The sequence below is a fragment of the Panthera onca genome, chromosome B2 (assembly GCF_046562875.1).
Source record: "Panthera onca isolate mPanOnc1 chromosome B2, mPanOnc1 haplotype 2, whole genome shotgun sequence".
Lineage (NCBI taxonomy): Eukaryota > Metazoa > Chordata > Mammalia > Carnivora > Felidae > Panthera > Panthera onca.
In genome coordinates, this window is record NC_138343.1 from 129,842,613 (window position 1) to 129,861,540 (window position 18,928).

An 18,928-nucleotide genomic window follows, 5' to 3' on the forward strand; every position below is an offset into this window, starting at 1 on the left:
GTATTTCTATAATGGTAAGAAACTGCAATGAGTATATTAACTTAGATTTCTCCTTATAATGCTATATTTATTTTCAGTTTAAGTGTTAGTTATCTCCTAAGTCACTTCAGAATGTTGTGCACATGCATATTAAGGGTTTGATAAGCTTGTTGGGTGTGATTTAATATAGATTATAAACTCTAGGTTATTGAGCGACTGTTTCGAAAATACATTTTACTGATCTCTCAGCATGTTTTCCTTTTTTATTTATTTTATACTTTATATGTTATGGTATATATATAGAAACTTACCTGAGTATTTATAATTTGAGAATAGAAGATATCAATTAGTATTCATAGGAGGAATATCAAGAAGAACAAGATTTAAACACAGTTTGATAATAAGAGCACCTAAAATTAAAATTACATGACACAAATATTTATCTGTTTTTGAGATAGGATGAATTACTAAATTTTATGTAATGATAAAGTTACATAGACATTTAGTCATAGGTTTTGGGTATACTGTACTTGTGTATTGGAAACATATCTTGAGAAAATTGATATTAAAAACCTAAACTAAAAACAGATCCTGAATATGGAACAATAAAGATAACAATAGAGGGTTGGTTTTTTTTTTTCTGGATTGTGTGTTATTCCATAGCAAGGATCATGTTACAAATTTTTGTAGTTTCTGCATTCGCCGTTCCCCATCCCCAGGCTGAAGTACACTGGGAGATTTGATAGACAACTCTGAAATTCTTTGATAAATGACAGAATGAAGACAACTCTGTGTTTTTAAAGATAAAATTTTTCTTCTAGTTAACTTATAGTCCCTCATCGGCATAGTACAAAGCTATTTCCTGGTGTTGAGTAATTAGTATATTTTGTATTTAATTATAATTTAATACTTCCTCAAACAGAGGTTTCACACCTGTCTAGGTAAGATCACCGACTATTAAGTTGCAATAGTAATTTGAAAAAACTGAGTTGGCAGAGATAAAAATCTATGAAGACAGTAAGTTTTTAAGTATTTAACCAGTTATCAGCTCTCAGTATAATATTCCAGTTTTCTTACATTTGATTTTAGATATATCATTATCCTTTTCTTGCCTTATTAAGCTACATGCATATTATATATAGCTTTAGCTATTTAATTTTTCTTTTTTATTTCTTTGAGAGAGAGAGAGAGAGAGAGAGCGAGAGCACAAGCGAACAGGGGAGGGGCACAGGGAGAGGGAGAGCAAGAATCTCAAGCAGGCTCCATGCCCAGCATAGACCTTAATACAGAACTGTATCTCATGACCATGAGATCATGAGCTGAGCTGAAATCAAGGGTCACTTAACTGACTGAGCCACCCAGGCTCCCCTTTAGCTATTTTAAATCTTGCATTTGTAATTATTAACAGATATTTTCTAATTCATAGTATTTCTGAAAATATTTTTTCAGCTTTATGATTATCATTTTCATTTTACCTTCGTTTTCCTTCCTAGTTCATGTGTTACATGTAAAGTAACTTCAGGCTACATATTCTTCCAGACTAGGTCAAACATCCTATTAAAATATGTCATGAAATTGTGGTATCGGCTTAAAATTGATTATTAAAAGTGAATAGAAAAATTGCATCTCTAATATGCAATTATTTTTTAATAGTTTACCCTCAAAAAATAGATATTCAGAAATAACTAGCCTACTGTTTATAGCTTTAAATGCATCTAACACATTGAGATTTTTACAATTACAGGGGTCGAACTGGAAAAATAAGAGTGCAGAGTCTGAAGATTGGATTGATGTCTCTCTCCAAAGGTCTCTTAGAAGAAAAATACAGATGTATGTAAGACCTTTCCTATACGATAGTGTTTTTGTAATAATAATGATAATAACAATCAATTGGCAGCTTACTTTATATGGTTTGCTTGTAATAAGAGTTTCCATTCTTTTTAACCCTTATGTACATGTACCAGGCTAGCTAAAGGGTGCCAGTTAAGAAGTGATGTGGAGTTGTGTGAAATGAGGTGAGGTGCCTTGATGGAGTGAGAACCAACTGTATATACATCTTATTCAATTCTATCACCTCAGAATGTAAGCACTGTGACTTCTGTTTTCCAGCTGAAAAAAATGACTACTGAGATGGGTTGAAAATCCAGTCAGTGGCTGAAGAGGCTGTTACGGGGCTAGAATTAGATTGTAGATTTTTCTGACTCCAAAGCCCAAGTTTTCTCTACTTGTCTATATTTCCAATGCTTGAAAAGAAATTAAGATGGACTAGAACCTTTATACTATATTTATAGGAGAACTTTGCGTACTTCTAATGTCAAAAAAAATCGAGATGGGCTAGAACTATTACAGACATTGACAAATAATTATATTTTATAGTGTGAGAAAATAAAAAGTGATAAAATATTTTTATTTTGTTCTGTTTTTTTTTTTTAATTCACCAAATAAATAAGTGGTATCCTTTTACCTGTCAGTTCATGAAGGGTGGGCATCTTGGCATTTTGAAAGGGATGGCCTGGGGAGCCAGGGACATCTGCCTTCAAATCTCAGCTTTGCCACTTAGTGGCTAAGTGACTTTGGGCCGGTTACGTGATCCCACTGAAGACCGCCAGCTAAGAGGCAATATTACTCCCATTTCACATTTCAAGAGGCTAAAATTTAATGGACTTCCTTCAACTGAAGGATGAAGCTAACATTTCTCACTTTGAAAGCAATTAGGGATAATATGTGAAAAGTACCTAGAAATCACAGTTGTAGCAATTGCTGCTGTGTCTCCACACTTTTACATTTTTCTGATTTAATTTTGTCCATAAAATGTGGGTGACTTGATCCTGCCATGCATGTCTTTAGATGTTTCTTCACAGAATATATCCGTACATTTTGGGGAGAAGGAATGTGGAGATGTTTGATCACAGGTCCTGTACATTTAATTGAGTTTTGCATCTTCTGTGAACATACATTTTTCAACAGTTTTATTTTCTGGAATGTCTGTGAGGTGATTTGGCTGTGAATTTCAGCTCTGGATCAAGATGGCTTGTTTTTCTTAAAACAGTTTGACAAGAATGTCATTGAAAAGAAATGTGGGATTTATAGGAAACAAAAGACTGATTGTAAGATCAGGAGGTGAGGTACCTAGATGGAGTCAGACCCTAGTAAACCATGCAGAAAAAAAAGCTTTGCAGAAGGTTTTTGTTCGGTGGCACCTTATGTATCCAGGATTTAAATTGTCTTCAGCATCATAATTGTCAAAAATAATCATTTTCAAAGCTAAAAAGGTTATTTCTACGAGTGGGAAAGGAAAATGTTAAGGAAAGCATCACTGTGCCAGTATGAGAAAAGTACTTTTCCTCTTCTGTAATTTGGGGTTTTCATGTGTTCCCGAAAGAATTTAGGGTTCCTTAAAAGTAACACTTACATCATGGTTCTCATCTCACTCTGAAACAGATACAAATTCAACCTCAAAGTTGATCACGAATCTTAAAATGTCAGCATGATCTGTTTTCCTAGATCAATGTTTCCCCTCCCTCTTTCCTTTTCAAGTTGATTATCAGAGACTAACCTCAGACCAAAAGAAAGAGTTACAACACAGTGACTATAGTTATAGAGCAAAAACCAAATTCTACACAATATAGGAAGGGTTTTTTTTTTATTTGTGCACCTACCTTCAAGCATATTTCTGAAATGTATAATCTTTCAGCCGAGGATGGTATTTCAGCATGTCTGTACTCAGACACTCATAACACAGTGGACACACTTCCGATAAATGTTGGCAAATGTGATACTCCGTATTATTCAACATTAAATTTTCAGATTATGGCAAGGGAAGTAGAAGCCCTGCAATGGCAATTTCTGATATTTATCTTAATCCATAAAGTATGCCATTTTAGGACTTTTTTAAATAAGACATCTCTTGGGTTGAAGTCCTTAAATCTTTCCTGTAAGTATTGAGACTTTGGAAACGTTCTGGGGTTTTGTTTTGTTTTTTAATTTGAAGTCCTTAGCAACTCTGATTCCAGTTTTGATTTCCCCAGTGACATCAGAACACTTCCTCATTATTATTTCCTTTGTTAGGTTAATATTGAAGACAATTTGCTCTCCAAACTCCATGGCAAAGGTGTTATTCTGAGTCAAGTGGTAGTCATCTGCACATTGATTTTGCAATGGCTAATGTCAGTGTCTTCACCCTGGTGACCCCTCCTTCTCTCTTCATGCCTTCTTGAGAATATCTCTTGATTAGGTTCTAGCAACTGCCTGACCTTGCTTATAGCTGAGTGGCTTTCTTGCTTTATCAAAACCACATTTACAAAGATCTCTTAGAATGACCTTTTGCGTCTCTTTTGTGATTTGTTGGAACTTGAGTTTTAGATTGTGACCTGTCCCCACATTCTGATACTCCTTTTTGTTTATGACTAGAATATCAAAATGTGAACTTATATCAGAATTCAGAAGTATGTCAAAATGAGAAGGAATCTTACGGTTTGTGTTTTGTGTGTAGTTTTACCTTCATGGTAGCATAGTAGTACAACCGTCTTCCTCAAAAGAAGAAAGTTAGGCGTGATTGATGTCACTGAAACGTGTACTTGTCTGTGTAGAACATTATTGCTTAGGATGTCTCTTCCTAGGAATGGGTTTCAAATGCAAATCATAAGAATCCTGCATAAATATTTTCTGGCTGTGACAGTCTTATTTTTTTTTTAACGTTTATTTATGTTTGAGGGAGAGACGGAGCATGAGCAGGGGAGGGGCAGAGAGAGGGAGACATAGAATGTGAAGCAGCCTCCAGGCTCTGAGCTGTCAGCACAGAGCCTGACGTGGGGCTCGAACTCACGAGCTGCAAGACCATGACCTGAGCTGAAGTCGGACGCTTAACCAACAGCCACCCAAGGGCGCCCCGATAGTCTTATTTTTAACAAAGTAAAGGTGGGTGGGGGCTTGGACAAAATGGGTGAAGGGGAGTGGGAGATACAGGCTTCTAGTTAGGGAATGAGTAAATGACAGGAGTAAAAGGTCCACCATAAGGAATATAGTCAATGGTGTTGTAACAGCATTGTATGGTGACAGATGGTAGCTACACTTGTGAGCATCGCGTATATAGAGATGTTGAATTGCTGTATTGCACACCTGCAACTAATGTAACGTTGTGTGTCAACTATACTCAAATTTTTTAAAAAGTTAGAATAAGAGAAAAATAAACAAGTAGAACTCTAACCAAATCTAACTAAACAAATGGTAATAGAAATTAAATTTATCTTACTTAGGTTTGCTTTCTCTGTGTATGTATGCTTATAATTAAGGTGACATTTCATTATAATCACTGTGTCAGTATTACTGAGCTTGGTTCAGTTGTCTGAAAATTCACTGTTAACAGTGTTAGATTTGGCATTATTTCCCGTAAAAAAAAACCCAAAAAACAAAAATGATACATTTTGGTCTGATATTCATTTGCCAGATATTGTTTGAAAATGGCTTTTAGGATCAAGTAAGTATTTACTCCCCTTCTTTCTGTTCTTGGAAAACTTCACATGGAAAGCATTTCAAATTTTTGCGATTTTTGAATTTTCAGAACTTGGAAATTCCTTTCCAAAAACAGTATTCATTTCTATGACAAAGTGGATCATTTTTACCTGAAATTTCTCCCTAGATAACTAACGTGATTCGTGTCCACTTGATTTTTTTTTAATCTACATCATTTAAATGACAGAACCAAAGACATTGTTTACATAGAACGGTATAAGCAGATGGAAGTTACCCTCTTGGCTCTCCTCCTCACAGATCTCTTTAAGGAAGTGGCGGGACCAACAGAAATGTGTGACCAGAGGCAGCTTGGCCTGTTACTTCATGATGCCATCCAGATCCCTCGTCAGCTGGGCGAAGTAGCAGCTTTTGGGGGCAGTAATATCGAACCCAGTGTTCGCAGCTGCTTCCAGCAGGTAAACACGAGGGATCCCTGGAACGTAGGATGTGCCAGGAATGGTACTGAGGATGTTCCGAGAACTGGCAGGGGAAACTTGGGCTGGACCCACATGGTAGAAGACGCTGGGTACCATCCCTTAAGCATGCGTTTTACTTCTTCAAGCACATGGTTCAAGGAACAGCAGCCTCCTCAAGGAGATTTACTGTTTGTCAATGGATAACACCCTCAATCTTTAAAATGTGCTATGAGAGTGCTATGATTTGGCCCTGACGTTGTCCCGGCCCTCACCTCTTACCACTCATCCTCTTGCTGTCTGCTTTCCACCCGCAGTTTTATTTACATCCTTCATTCCTGCCCTAGCATCTTTGGTCATGTGCCCTCTGTTTAGAATATTCTTCCTTACCCTTCACCTACAAACTTCATTCTCATTGCTAATCCTTATTCTTTTTTTGGATGTTTGCTTAAATCTCACATTCTCTGAAAATCCTTCTCTGAGCCCTTCTGGTGAGGTTGTGTGTCCTTACTATATTCACCTGAATCTCCTCTGATTTCTTACGATGCTCATGAAAGTATGATTACATACCGAGTTATAGAACTAATTGGTTAGTGTTTTTTTTCCATACGAATCTCAAAATTCTTTTTAATGCTTGCTGTATATAAAAGCATTCTAGAAATGTTGCTACTGATGTTATACGTATGTGTAAAGGAAAAGGCTACAGATATTTTGCCAAAGCATATCCAGTGATTTATTATTGCTGAGAAAAAAAAATGCTCACACCATCTCTTTAAGGAGTACTGATGTTATGGGTTATTACATTTTATAATGGCCCTTTTACTTGTTTTAGAGATATAAAAAATACCAAATGAAAATTCTAAATATGATTCTCCCATGTACTGGTTCATAAGATGACCTTCACAAAAGCAGGAGAGAGATTAAATGAATGAGTTTTATAGGATTAAAATGTTTATGTGAAGATAGTACTAGAATTGTGTGATTTGGTTTTTGTTTTTTTTTTAATCTGAGTCTCTTAATGTATTGAGTTTTTTTCTCCTTCCTGTATAATTTCTGCCTTTTCTTTTTTTTTTTATTTTTTTTAAATTTATTTTTGAGAGAGAGAGAGCACGACAGAGAGCATGCATGAGCAGGGGAGGGACAGAGAGAGAGGGAGACACAGAATCTGAAGCAGGCTCCAGGCTCTGAGCTGTCAGCACAGAGCCTGATACCGGGCTTAAACTCATGAACTGCGAGATCACGAGCTGAGCTGAAGTCGGCTGCTTAACCGACTGAGCCACCCAGGCGCCCCTAACCTCTGCTTTTTCTAATTTTAAATTCTAAGATTTTCTGTCCGATGAAGAACCTTTAACGTTTTGTAATTTAACTGGCCTGGAAACAGTTTTATAACTTTTCTTTCACTTCATGTAGATTCTCAGAAGATTATAATACAACACCAGCTGCAATTTAAATGAAGACATTTTCTTCACTTTCCATATATTTGTTTCTTTACCAGAATAACAACAAGCCAGAGATAAGTGTGAAAGAGTTTATAGATTGGATGCGTCTGGAGCCACAGTCCATGGTTTGGCTACCGGTTTTACATCGAGTGGCAGCAGCCGAAACCGCGAAACATCAGGCCAAATGCAACATCTGTAAAGAATGTCCAATTGTTGGGTTCAGGTGAGACGATCTGTCTCCAGTGGTAGCACAAGACTATTTTCTGTCGTTTTGTTGTGACTTCAGTGTATGTCCGTCATCCCTTCCCACTGATTCCCTCTGGGGATTTGTGTCCTCAATAAATGGGATGCTTAGCATATTCATTCCATCTATCTGAAAATGTCATTCCTTCTTATAGCCACTACATGAAACTTATCTTTTTATTATTATTATTGTTATACCACTTTGCCCCAGAAACAGAGATTTTTCTGAATCTCTATTCATATAGATCCCAGAAACGTTCATGCATGATAATTGTATGACTCATTATACGTACATGGCTCTGATAGGATTCGGTGATGTTGTAAGGCCTTTGGAATCAAACTTAGTAAGCAGAAAGCAACACTTTTTACAAATTTATTTTAGAGAAAAATTGGAGGGGAATGGGGGAGAGGTTGAGAGAGAGAGAGAATCTTAGAGCCCGACGTGGGGCTTGATCCCATGACCCTGGGATCATGACAGAAGCTGATATCAAGAGTCAGATGTTCAACCGACTGAGCCACCCAGGCACCCCCAGAAAGCATCATTTAAATAGTGAGAAATCATCTGATTACTTTGTTACTTCTGCCCAGTTCTAATGTGAAGTTGATGAACCCTACTGTTCACCTTCACAGGAGGAAGCTTTGTCAGGAAATTTTGAGATTCATTTCTTACTGATGCTATAAAAGTTGGATGTGTCAAGCTAATAAACATGATTCTAATTCTCTGCCATTTGCATTCCCATTCACACATTACAGAAAGTCTTCTGACGTGGGTATTTGTCTTCTCATCATGTTGAAACAGATGGAAACATGCTTTAGAGACTTGAATTCCAAATTTTGCTTTTTTTTTTTTTTTCCACTTGGGAGGTGGTTTTGTTAATTTCCCTTGTGAAATTCAAGATTCTCCTGGCCCTAATTTGGAGCTAAGGTACTAAGAAAAATTCCACATTTGTGGCCAGTCTGCCTTTTATTTCCATGGTGATTTGGATGAAAGTAATTCCTTACCACAAATAATTGATTTGGATTAAATAATAGACATACAAGCCAATGAACTTTCTTTTCTTCTCTCTAGGTATAGAAGCCTCAAGCATTTTAACTATGATGTCTGCCAGAGTTGCTTTTTTTCTGGTCGAACAGCAAAAGGTCACAAATTACATTACCCAATGGTGGAATATTGTATACCTGTGAGTACTGAGCCCCTTCCTATTGTTGTTTTTTTTTTTTTTTTTTTTTAGCAACATATTGCTTTTGAATTAACTAATGTCAAAATTATTCTGTTCATTTAGACTTAACTTCTTATGGAAAAAAATCACTTCCAAGGTTACTTAACTAATTTTTTTGTGTGGTTTTGTTTTCTTTTCAACAAATACATTTATGTTGAATTCATTAATACAAAATAATTACATTTTTTTCAGGAAAATTACTCTGTTACATTTTGTGTACATCTATGTTTTGATTTTTAAACTTAACTTTTTGCTAGGGACCTTTTTTCAAGAGCTCACACTGACCTACATTGAAAATGATACTATATGTTCAGAAACCATGTTTCTTTTAGACACATTTAAAATGTATTTTCAGGGGCATCTGGGTGGCTCAGTGGATTAAGTGTCAGACTCTTGTTTTCAGCTTAGGTCTTGATCTCAGGGTCTTGAGTTCAGGCCCTGTGCTGAGTTCTACACTGGGCATGAAGCCCACTTAAAATACATACATACATATACATATATATATATATATATATATATATATATATATATATTCGTAATTAAATGTATTTATATTAGCAAAAAAGTAGAAAATGTAAAAAAGTAAAAAAATTCATAAATCTAGCTCCTAAATCAAATCAAATCTCTGATTTTGTTCAGATTTATTTTTATATTTACGTTATTTTCATCTTTTTTTCACTGAACACGTTGTATGGTAGTGTTACCCCCTATTGTCACACAGTGTGATTTTTCCTAGTTACAGAATATTTGAGTGAATTACTAAAATTTAACCACTTTCTCAAACGTATTTGGACACTTTGTTTTCAACTATCTGATATTATAAACAACACTCAAGAATATCTTTGTGAAAATAGCTCTTTCTGTATATTGCATAAATTACATTTCCATAGAATAAAACACTGGAAGTAAATGATCTAGGTCAATGAAATGAGTATTTTTATGGCCAAAATTCCTCATGTCAACTTATTTCCAAAAGATGTTTATACTACTTTACATTATTATCACATTTTATTAATATTCCAGTTTTGCTAGCATTGGATACCAATTCTTGTTCCTTTGATTTAAAGCTATTTTTTTCTGAAGTATCTCCATTTTCTGTCAACAGCTATTTTTTAGCTTCCTTCCAAATAGTAAACCAAAATTTATTCATAGACTATACATTTTCTTTTGTTTAGGGAATTGAGTTACTTCTTTGGATTATAAATTGACAGAAAGGCAGCAATACTTACAAAATATACACATGTAAATCTCACAGTCTTAGGTATCTTATCTCAAATAATAGGTACCCCACATATGGAGAGGAAATCTCTAGAAAATGCTATGGAATTATAATAGATGAAATACCCATAGTGCATAATAACTTCAACTAGAAAAAAAAATCCCCCAAGAAAATTTATGAAGTACCATTTATTACTATGATTAACATATTTATTCAGTCAACAAATAAATATTGAGCACTTACCTTGTGTCAGACGCTGCTCTCAGCTCTAATTCATCAGTGTACTACCAAGATAAACAAGATTACAGTCTTTCCTGCTACTTTCCATTTAGGAGGAGGGGATGTGTGACAAGGAACAAAGAAACAAATAAATGAGATGATTACAGATTATAGTAAGCAGGCTTTAAAGAAATAACTGGATAATGAGACAGAAGATTAGAGGAGGCACTTTAGATAAAGAAATCAGGGAAGGTTGGCCTGAGAAATTATTTGAGTTGAGACTGAAGGATGAAAAAGAATCAGTTGCGTAAAGAACTAGTCGAAAGGTATTTCAGAGAAGAAACAGCAGACACCGAAGTCTGGAAATGGGCAAGAGTTTGGCATGATTGGAGCACAGAAGAAAGTGGAGTATATTCCACAAGAGGTCACACTAGCTATGTCATTCACACAGTGAAGATATGGAACCCCTTGTTCAAACTGTCTTACAACTTTCAGCATGGCAACAGCAGAGCACTAAGCCAAACTTAGGGAGCTTGTGAGTGTGGGACCCCTGCAACTGCACAAGTCACACATTCATGCAGATGGGAAAGAAAGAAGGGGGGAATGACACGGGAATAGAAAGGAACAAGTGTATCTGTCAGAGTGAATTTCTCCCTCCACAAAAGAGAGAGTGGTAGGAGTTGAGATTAAAGAAAAAGGGGGTTATCAGATTGTGCTGAACCCTGTTGGTCATTGTAAGACATTGGAGAGAAGTATAGTATTAATATTTGCTTGATTAGATAGGGTGCCTCGGTGGCTCAGTTGGTTAAGCATCCAAGTTTGGCTTAGATCATGGTCTTGCAGTTCATGAATTCAAATTCTGCATCTGGCTCTGTGCTGACAGTATGGAACCTGCTTGGGATTCATTCTCTCTCTCTCTCCTCTCTCTCTCTCTCTCTCTCTCTCTCTCTCTCTGCCCTTCCCCCAATCATGCTTTCTTTCTCTTTCAGAATAGATTAATAAACTTAAAATATATATAATTGCATGATTAGATCTAGGCATTTAGGAAACTGATTGTAAAAAGTTAATGTCAAAGTAGGAAATATCACAAAGTAAATATACGTTAAAAATGTATAAAAATGACTACATGTTTCAAGCTGTATAAAATAAGTAAAGATGTATATAAAATTACTACTTTTCATGGTCTTAAATACAACAATTCCTAATGATTTTGCAAAATACCCATACAATTTGAAATCTGCATCTCTTCAACAGCAGTCATTTGGCTTGAGAATCACGGATACACTGATGTATTTCACTCTCCAACTGTCATTTTTGAATGAATTCTGTATATTACCCAAAGCTTTTCTTGTTACTTGGATTTTACAAAGCCATTGTTGTCATGTCTAAGATCACAGCTTACCCTGCATTGTAAGGGGTGGCTTCCTTTTTGCCAATGTGCTTTGGGAGGTCCTTTGCCCCTTTTCTGGAGTTTGTGTAGTGATCTTAATAAACAACCTGCTCATAAATCATATCGTATGACAGGTTATTTTCTGTATTTGACCCCACAACCCTTGATAGAAAGACTAAAAATATATTTCAATTCAAATTCAAATTGAATTTTTGAACAGTATACTCTTGAATTAATAGTAATGAATGACTACGTGAACTCTTCTCCAAATTTTCTTTCTTTTCATCCACATTCTTTGGATTTTTGCTCTCCTCTTTTAAGTGAGCTTTTTTGTTGTTGTTTTTTTAATGTTTATTTTTGAGAGAGAGAAAGAAAGAAACAGAGCATGAGCAGGGGAGGGGCAGAGATAGAGAGGGAGACACAGAATCTGAAGCAGGCTTCAGGCTCCAAGCTGTCCGCCCAGAGCCCGATGTGGGGCTCAAAACCCATGAACCGCAAGATCATGACCTGAGCCAAAGTCGGATGCTTAACTGACTGAGCCACCCAGGCACCCCTTAAGTAAGCTTTTTTTATACTTCATCTGTCTTTTACCCAACATTCCCTAAACTCTTTTGCTGTCTGCCTTAGAAAATGAACTCAAGGGGCACCTGGGCGGCTCAGTTGGTTCAGCTTCTGACTCTTTTGGTTCAGGTTATGATCTCATGGTTCGACCCCAGCATAGGGCTCTGCACTGACAGCACAGAGCCTGTTTAGGATTCTGTCTGTCTCTCTCTTTCTCTCTCTCTCTGCCCCTCCTCTGCTCTCTCTTGCTCTCTCTCTCTCTCTCTGTCTCTCTCTCTCAAAATAAATAAAATTTAAAAAATAAGAAAATGAACTGAAACATGAATTTTTCTTTTTTTTTTAATGTTTATTTATTTATTTAGAGAACATGAGCAGGGGAGGGGCAGAGAGAGGGAGACAGAATCCCAAGCAGGCTCCGTGCTGTCAGCGCAGAGCCTGACACAGGGCTTGATCCCATGTACCATGAGATCATGACCCGAGCCAAAATAAGAGTCAGACACTTAACCGACTGAGCCACCCAGGCAGCCCTGAAATGTGAATTTTTCAATACAGTGATAACCACTGCTTGCGTGTAAATGGATCAGACCTTCTTGGCAGATCCTGGTGTTTGCATTTCTCATAGCGCATCTCCACTTGTGGTTGGGATGATGCTCCAGTCATATTACTGACTTCATTAGTCAGTAACAAGTGACTGTTGTTGAAAATTTTCTGAAGGCTTATTTTAAACCCTCAAAGCTCCAGAAATATTTCTTCAAACATATCAGCTTACTGTGACAATGTTTATCTTTGGATGTAAGCAGACGAATGGTGTGTGAATTCTCTATCATAATGTATGAAGGCATTTTTTGAAATTGTTAGTAAACCGTTTATAGACAGAAGTGGAGTTCTTCTTTCTCTAGCAGATGTCTTTTTTAAACTTGTCTTTCCCTCTACCACTGTATAACCCAACTTTGTCCATTTAAGAAGTTTGTGATTAGGCTCAGGTAGAATTCATCTAAAACAGCCAACATGACAAAAATTCTGTTTAATTCTTGTCTCTCCATCCCTCCAAATCCCACCCCTTCACAAAAACGTGTCAGTTTTTACATCGTGTGTAAAATCTTCCCTACCTTCTCTGGCTTCCCCTCAGGAAGACTCTGATAACATACTGGATTGTCTGTTATCTTGTATTATTTTCTGTGTGGTGTTTTGGCCCCCTCAACTCTCTTTTTAACTCCTTGAGGACAGAAATGAATCTTGCACTTTTCTTACTATGCTTAGTTAAATCTGGCTCATAAAGGCTAAATGAGCTTATATCTTATATTATAAACACTAATTACAGAATTTTAAAGCCGAAAAAGATCTAAGAGATCATCTAATTCATTCTCATTTTAAAGAGAAAACTAAGTCATAGAAAAGGTGGTGTGTTCAAAGTTGGTGGCCTGGATTTAGTGATTTTACTCCATTAGAGAAATATACATAATTAGGTGCATTAGCTAACTGGTTTCTGTATGCTTGCTGGAGTGTTTTATTTGTTGGGTGCTCTAGTATATAGGCATTTTGCTGTGGACTTGGAGATAGAGTGAAAATGTAATTAAGGAAAGAAAAGACCTCCATGTGGAGAAATTTAAGTTGATGTATTTTTTAAAAATGACTAAGTTTGTGGATTAAACAAAATTTTTTCTTGTTACCTGTGTACTACATGTTTGAATTCAGGGATTACTATTTACTTAAAAAATAGTGACATTTTCTATTAAAGATGTTTAGATTTTAAATTTCTTTTTTATTAGAATAACAGTTTGTAATCATTTAATTTCATAGTGAAAATTACCCTGATTGTGTCTTTTAAAAGAAGATTGTGTGCTCCTGTTGGAAATAACCAAAATTTAATTCAAATTATAAAGCATTTTGTATGTTAAGACATGTAAAAGATAGTCGTTTAAATTAGAGAGGATGGTGCATTTCACATATGATCTATAAGAGCTTATACAATTGCTGACAGTAAGAGAGAGCTGGATAGGGTTAAATATTAAGGAGAATGGAAAATGTTTGGAATTGCTGCTGGGGGCAGGCATGAGTCAACAAGGGATGAGCAAATTGATTGCTACGTTGCAACAGGAGTGTAGCTGAGACTAATTGGCAAGGATTTGCACTGATTCCATCATTGTTCAGTCGCTTTGGAATTAAAAACGATGGTAGGTGTAGTCAGAGGCCAAGGGAGTGAATGATTCAGAGGTCTTAATGATATTGGGATTGCTTTGAGCTGTCCCCATACTGAAGAACTCCCAAATGGGGTTGAAAGGCTCAAGATGAAGATCATGGGGGGAAAGAACAGGTTTATTCATATTGAAGAAGTAGGGGCAAGGGTCAGGGTGGTTATTTTTTCCAAGTTAGAGATTTAGGACTGAACAGTTTTGAGTCATGACAAGGTCTGAGGTGTGAACATACCCCAATATGTGGCTAATGTAGAACATAAAAGGTTTTGAGATCAGATGGCATTTAGAAGATCATCAGTATGTCTCTAGAAGTGACAGGCAGCTGTGCCTGGCCAAGTACAGTCAAAGGGGAGTGGATGGGGACATTGGTTTTAGTTGGTGAGAAGATTGAGTCTAAGGGCAAAATGCTGTAAACCTTTATTCTTGGCCTTTGTGGGGGAGAGGTGATACAGCCCGTCATGGAGAGAGGATGGTGGGGGAGACATTGTTATCACAGGAACATCAGGATTCACTGAAGAGATGGGTTGCAGTTCCTGTTAGGAATAAGATGTGGGGGAATGTGTTTATATGTCAAAGAATGCAGAGTCCATGATAACAGGGAAAGAAAGGTAACTAGGCAGAGGCTGTGAGCATCTGGTAAGGGACTGTGGTGCAGTCCACATAGAGAAAAGGAGAAATGGAGAAAGGCAATAATGAGGGTGCTTTTTCTTTGGCAAATACAGGTATTAGAACTGAAGCGTGAGTGGGGATAGGCAGATGGTTTGAGAGAACGTGTTAGCTTAGGGAGAAGAGATGGGATGTTTGCAAAATTTTATTGCTAGAAAAGTCAGCAACATCAGCTATTCCAGTATTCAAATTGATGGAGTAGAATCATTACAAAATTCTCTGCGTATGTGCAAGGTTTAGACAGGACTAGTTTGCACTGATGTTTCATTGAGATTTTGATAAGAAGAGGGGGAGGACAGGAAAAACATACTGCTATGGGAAACAGCTTATTACACTAAGGACACTTAAAGCACATTTGTATTGCATTTTTTAAGCAAATGCATGTTACTTTTAAAGCAATAGATTCAAGCATATTCTTGCCAACATTGTTTAATATATGGGGAAATACACCAAAGTTTCGTATTTCAGTGTTTCTAGAAACTGTAGAAGAACCCATTTTCTACTGAGAAAAAAAAAACAGAGAAGGTGTTCTTTTAAAGTTAAAAGTGAAAAAAAAAAGTTAAAAGTGAAATCGCATTTTTCCTTTACAAACCAACTATATGTTGTTAGCAAGAAGCAGACAAGAACAATGGGAAACACCAGAATTAGTTGTTCTGTCCACTCCCCTCCACCTACCTGCCAGCATCAGTGTATTTGTAAGACTATCAAAATCAAATACAAGAAAATGCTGGCTCATTCTTAGGAAAGCTGTGCATTGCTTTAGTGACGTTTGGTTTTGGCAGTGTTGTTTCTTCAGATGAGACGTGAGATGTTTGCCAGTTGGCTAAATGTGCAGGATCATTGCCACTTCTGTAACCTCGGCATCCTGATGTGGCTTCTCAGTTCTTGCTCCCCTTACCGTGTGCTCCCAGGAAGTTGAGTGCATTTAGAGTGTGTCATTAGCTCTTAAGTCGAAGTTTTGGACAACATCCTTTTTCCTTTGGGTGCCTTATTACCCTACTTATTCTTGACCCCATGGTGATTCTGTTAATGCTAATTTTTTAGTTTCATGTTTTTCCATTAGAACTTGAAAGGCTCCAAGCTTGTCTTACTAATTCCATCCTATTCGTGGAATTCAAGGTATCTGAATTTCAACTTGTTGAAATCAATGAAACTTAAATCGATGCCGAGAAGTTGTTTTTGCAATTGAAAAAAAAAACCCTATTGGAATGTCTTTAAGATAAGTCCTGTGATAATGAAATGTACTCCTTAGAAGTATGCATGTGGCATTTGGGATTATTGACTTCTATGTTTAAGAAGTAAATCTTGCTAACGATGGTGCTGTTCAACAGTGATTTTTACACTTGTGCACAATCCAAGCAATGATGTTTAATTATTCTACTCATGTGCCAAATGGCTGTGTTGTTTTCTTATAGAACCTTGGTTTTCCTCTTTGTACTTCCTTGTTTTACTTGGTCCAGAAGTTACTCACCTTTGTAGTGAACAGTTAAAGCTCTGATGTTCGGAGTATTTGTTCAAGAGTAGGTATTGCCATCCAAGTTATGAGCCAAAGACATTTGGGGGATATTTTAAATAAATATGGTTTTGCTTGTTTATTTGCAGTCATTTTTGATGTTTTGCTTAAATTGCCAAGTAATTATAAGTTGGATGTTTTGGCGGCCTCTAGCTGATTTGACATCATTGTTAATAGTCCTTTGTATTTTTTGCTTTGTGGATCCTTGGTGTTAATAGGAGGAGTTTTTTGAGCCGAAGTAGTAAAGCAATTTATTCGAGGATCTACTTGACTATGTTATGAGGGTTAACATTTCTAAATTCTAGATTCTTTTCTACCTCAGCCTTGTTGCTCCTTTTAATTCACATTAATGAGAAGGAAAAGACTCTCAGTCATATATCCATGTTTTTGAAGTTCAATAATACATAGGTATCAGCATTTATAATAAGAATATACAGTTTAAAATATGAACAGTGACATGTAGAATAATACACATGCCTTTATATATAGATACACAAACACAAGTAAAAGATTAGCTCTAAGTTTTGCTTTATATGATGTCTATATTTGTCCTCAGTCAAGGAATAAAATGAAGGAAAATTTAAAATACTCCCAACTTTGGTTGGCAAAATAGAACTCAAGAGTGAAAAATCATCTGATGCCAGCTTACACAGGAATTTTTAAGGTTTTGGTAGAGTCACATGGATAGACTTACCCCAGGGTAGCTTTTATAATTCAAGCAACGTGTTTTTGTATTTTATGCATTCATTTGTATTAGTTGGTGGGGTGCAAGTTGAGAACTAATTACTTCTTATTATCCAAATAAGTTTTCATCATTATCTCTGTGCTACTTAATAGCAGCACAGTGGAGGGGAGTATAATTTTGAGTATTCACGTGCCTACTTGTCTGTGTAAGTTTAGTTTTAAGATGTTTTTCCCAGTGACTCACCTTCATTAGCTTTCCAGAAATGACAGTTGGAAAGACAGTCCTCGTTTGGATATATAAGTTCTTCTGTGCTTGTTAAGAAGCAAGCCAGAAGGGGGGTGCCTGGCTGGCTCAGTCGGTTAAGCCTCCGACCTTGGCTCAGGTCATGATCTCGCAGTTCATGAGTATGAGCCCCACGTCGGGCTCTGTGCTGACAGTTCAGAGCCTGGAGCCTGCTTTGGATTCTGTGTGTCCCTCCCTCTACCCCTCTTGCCCTCACTCACTCTCTTTCTCAAAAATAAAATCAAAAAATTTTAAAAGTCAAGCCAGAAGATTTGGGGCAGATGGTGGTAGAAGTAGCTTTAGAGTTTTTCAGTATCTTTTGACTGTCATTTTCTTCCCATTTCTAAATTAGTTAAGTAAAAGGAGAGCAACTAGACAATAAAACTAACCCCCTGGACTGCATTTACACCAAAACTAGGTAGTAAGGTATCCCCCAAACAAGCCACCACCCAGCCACAAACCTGTAGAATATCATTATCTTTAAGAGGAAAAAAAGGAGGCAAGGTGCCTGAGAACAGGAGAACCACAAAATAGACAACAGGTCTTTAGTGGAAAGCTCAAAAGCCTGGTTTGGGAGAACTGTGAAACTGGGAGGAGCCCAGAGGGGAGGGTCTGAAGGCTCTGGGGTGGTGGGTTTCTGGAGTCCTCAGACCTGACCCACCAGGGCTTCCTTCCAGCAATAGCCTCACACTGGACACACTGCTAGGAATGAAACTGACACAGCAGGTCTGAGCAACAGAGACGAAAGAAAGAAAAATGGGTAATCTAAAGTAGGGCAAGGGAAGAGGACCCTGAAATCAAACTCAAGTACCCTATTTTTGAATACTCCACAAAAGCAAAAGAAGAGGGAGCTCTGTGAAGGTAGAGAAGCTTTCCAGAATTAGGAAAGTTAATTTCACAACAATGACAAAATTGAGCACTACAAAGTATCAAGTTTAAATCTCAGGGGTGCCTGGGTGGTTCAGTGGTTAAGTGTCTGACTCTCGATTTTGGCTCAAGTCATGATCTCACAGTTTGTGAGTTCGAGCCCCATGTTCAAGCTTAGGATTCTCTGTCTCCCTCTCTCTCTGCCCTTTCCCTGCTTGTGCTCTCTCTATCTCTCTCTCAAAAATGAATAAATAAACAAATGGACAAACATTAAAAAAATTTGACAATACATTATATTTAAAAAGATTAAATCTCATATGTTTTCACTCTTATGTGGATCCTGAGAAACTTAACAGAAACCCATGGAGGAGGGGAAGGAAAAAAAAAAAAAAAAGAGGTTAGAGTGGGAGAGAGCCAAAGCATAAGAGACTCTTAAAAACTGAGAACAAACTGAGGGTTGATGGGGGGGTGGGAGGGAGGGGAGGGTGGGTGATGGGTATTGAGGAGGGCACCTTTTGGGATGAGC

The 18,928-nt window shown here is 36.9% G+C and overlaps 1 protein-coding gene across 10 annotated transcripts in view; it reads left to right on the forward strand.

Annotated features, from left to right (window-relative positions):
• UTRN (utrophin) overlaps positions 1–18,928 on the forward strand; it is a 569,571-nt gene that overhangs the window by 512,582 nt on the left and 38,061 nt on the right. For all 10 annotated transcript variants that reach the window (XM_078447413.2, XM_060614425.3, XM_078447414.2 and 7 more), the window contains 4 exons: positions 1,724–1,809; positions 5,749–5,906; positions 7,399–7,565; positions 8,655–8,766. In XM_078447413.2, coding sequence (XP_078303539.1) covers positions 1,724–1,809; positions 5,749–5,906; positions 7,399–7,565; positions 8,655–8,766 — 523 coding nt within the window. The remainder of the gene's footprint in view (positions 1–1,723; positions 1,810–5,748; positions 5,907–7,398; positions 7,566–8,654; positions 8,767–18,928) is intronic.